The following is a 2910-nucleotide window of genomic DNA, read 5'->3' on the forward strand; positions in this document are numbered from 1 at the left end:
ATTAAAAACAGAAAAAAATATAAGAGAATAAAATCAAATGATAATATATGTTCTATATATCTACTATCTACTTATTCATTCTTGTTAACATTAATATATTTGTAAAATATAGTTTTTATTGGAATACGTATTCTGTTTAATTTTTTCATTCAATTGATATATATATTTTGAAATTCAATTTGCTTCATTTAATGATTCATAATGCTTTATTTAAGAAATTTGTGAAGTGATGTTTAAAAATCAAGAAAAATGATAAAATTTCAATAGTACTATATATTTAATCAGACACATCAATTCAAAATTAAAAATTTCTATTTTAAACTATTCAACAATATTTTTGATTTTTAAAAAGTGACTTACTAATTTTTTTATACAATTCAAAATATGATAGCAGCTTTAAATGAAAAATCAATTATTTCTAGGATATTCTGGTACATAATGTTAAAATAATAGAATTACTTAAAATAAAAAATATTTGAATCATTTGAATCAATAAAAATCAACATGCATTTGACTATTCTTAGATTTTTTTTTAAATTTTAAAATATTTAAATTGCCTAAAAAATTATATTATAACAGAAACAACGAAAATGAAAAGTAAGTGACGTGATAAATTCGAATGAAAAATATAAAAAATATAAAATGCTTTGTATGTATATATTTAAAGAAAAGATTATTTTACTATGGAAATGCATAAAAACTGATATTGATACATAGAACAACATGTAAAGATATTTAATTTTGTTCTCTGATAATTTTTTCTCTCTCTAATACTTTATAATTTCACTCAGTAGTATGGAACACTCTGTATAATATGTATAAATTATAGAGCTTATAATATTGAGAATTTTGAATTAAGATAAAAAAATTATAGAAAAGTACATTTATTCCTATTCATCTTTCTTAATATTTCTTAATATTTATAATACCTATTTATAAATCATTCACGTAATGAATTTAGTCAAGTTTATAAGCTCTATAAATGAAAATATTTCAACTATTCAATTTTTAATTGAGTTTAAATGGTGTGAGTGTTTGGCTGAAGCAGTGAGAGTCATGAAAAGCTAAAATAGAACTATGATCAATGAAATGCAAATAGTTACGTAAAATAAAAATGAGTTTGAGATAATTAAAATTTAATAATGATTTTTCCTGAAAAAAGAGGGCATCGTATAATAATAAATTGAATTTCAAACAAATTTTTTTACGAGATACATTGCTATGATTTGTATGAATAAATTCCTAATGAATTCTTTAAAATAATAAAAGATGAATAATTAGAAACGAACAATTGGAAAATGGACATTTACAAAAAATATTGATGTAATTAAATTTTAACTTCTAACGTCTTATATATATATAATACATTTGTAATCAATGATATATGATTAAAATAATCTCTTATCATTTACAGAATTATATTCGATTGCACCCCTCTCTAATTTTTGCTATTGTCAACATAAAAATATAGGTAGTGTGATATTGTTCTCTGCTAGGACCACTTGTATATCTTGTAGTAGCGAAGCAGCAATGTAATTTTGATTTCATATAATCAGCACTTTGATTCCTCTGCACTTTTGAATCATACTGAAAGCAGAAAAATAATAGTCGCAAATAAATTTGAAACGAATGTATCACAATGAAACTACAAATAAATAAAAATTACGAACATACATAGATGGCATTATGTCATGCACAATGACAGGTAGATGGAATAAGCGACAAGTGACAAACAATTCTTTGAAAATTAATAATTTATTTAAATAAATTAATTCCATATATATGACTTTTATTAAATTAATAAAACATATATAACAATGAGATTTTTATTGCGATTTATATAAGTATCAATTATTGAAGAAAAAAAAATAAATAAAAGATAAAAAAATTGAAAGAATTGTTTGTCGTATAAAGACGGAAATGGCTATATGATGACAGATGTTTGTGGACGATTTTGGTCAGGTTTTTAAGCCTTACATGAATCAGGATGTGGCTTCTCCTCGGCCACCATCAGGGCTGCACTCTCTGCTGGCGGTATGTGTCCCTCTAATGCATTCACACAGTTTAGCATGCTCCTGCAAAACATCACGCGACTTGTCCAAGTTTCCGCTTCTTGATACATGTCTATTGAATCTTTCCTTCCCTTATTATATTCCACATCTTCGTCGAGGGCATCGATTTAACATGCACCGACATCGCAGGACCATGGGGAAACAGTATCGCGGCTTATCAACTTAAGTACTCGTCAACGTAAGTAATACATATCCGTTTTTTATTTTTTATTCTATCCTAATTGACCTGGATTTAAAAATTTTGGATTTGTGATGTATCCCGGCTTACAACGCTACTACTATTATAACACGATTGCTTGTATTTCGTTTTGTTCTGTGGCACGTTATAACAATAACAAAAGCTACCATTAGTCGAACTTTAATTTTGCCTATTTTTGTTCACACTTCGCTTACAGCTAAAGTAAAAATAACTTTCGTTACTTGGATTTATTCCGATTTGCATTTTTTTTCTTTCTTTCTTTTTTCATTTTTTCTGTCTCGTCTCAAGAAATGATAATTCATTTCACAGTTTCTAGCCTTGTAGGATTTCAGTGGTTCACTGGCCTGTGTAGTAGACTTCAAACATATGTATGTATCGCTTGCATAATTATCGAATTTCGATTACTTTGACTATTTCGCTTTCTTATCGAACAGGAGATTCGCGGGATCGCGGTTAACCATAAAAAAACGAAAGGTGAATGTACACGCTGCGCGGAGATACTTCGATCTCTTCTCAGCGTGACTGAGAATATTTCTTAATTGACTTTTCCTGCAAGGTGAATGAAAATTAGGTCCAAAAAGCTTGACCAAAGTTTAAAAAAAAAAAAAAAAAAAAAAAAAAAAAAAAAAAAAAAAAAAA

General features: G+C 26.6%; 1 protein-coding gene across 13 annotated transcripts in view; it reads right to left on the bottom strand.

Annotated features, from left to right (window-relative positions):
- Positions 1 to 2910, bottom strand: part of LOC102673656 (glucose transporter type 1) — a 33684-nt gene that overhangs the window by 2567 nt on the left and 28207 nt on the right. For 8 of the 13 annotated variants that reach the window (XM_031512056.1, XM_031512055.1, XM_006618931.2 and 5 more), the window contains one exon: positions 1978 to 2075. The exons of 1 other annotated variant lie outside the window; for it this stretch is intronic. In XM_031512056.1, coding sequence (XP_031367916.1) covers positions 1978 to 2075 — 98 coding nt within the window. Of the gene's footprint in view, positions 1 to 1326; positions 1588 to 1977; positions 2076 to 2274; positions 2299 to 2910 lie in introns of those variants that run through there. 4 more of the 13 variants (XM_031512053.1, XM_006618925.2, XM_006618928.2 and 1 more) reach the window with 3 other exon arrangements.

Source organism: Apis dorsata, unplaced genomic scaffold (genome assembly GCF_000469605.1).
Source record: "Apis dorsata unplaced genomic scaffold, Apis dorsata 1.3 scaffold_382, whole genome shotgun sequence".
NCBI classification, from domain to species: Eukaryota; Metazoa; Arthropoda; class Insecta; order Hymenoptera; family Apidae; genus Apis; species Apis dorsata.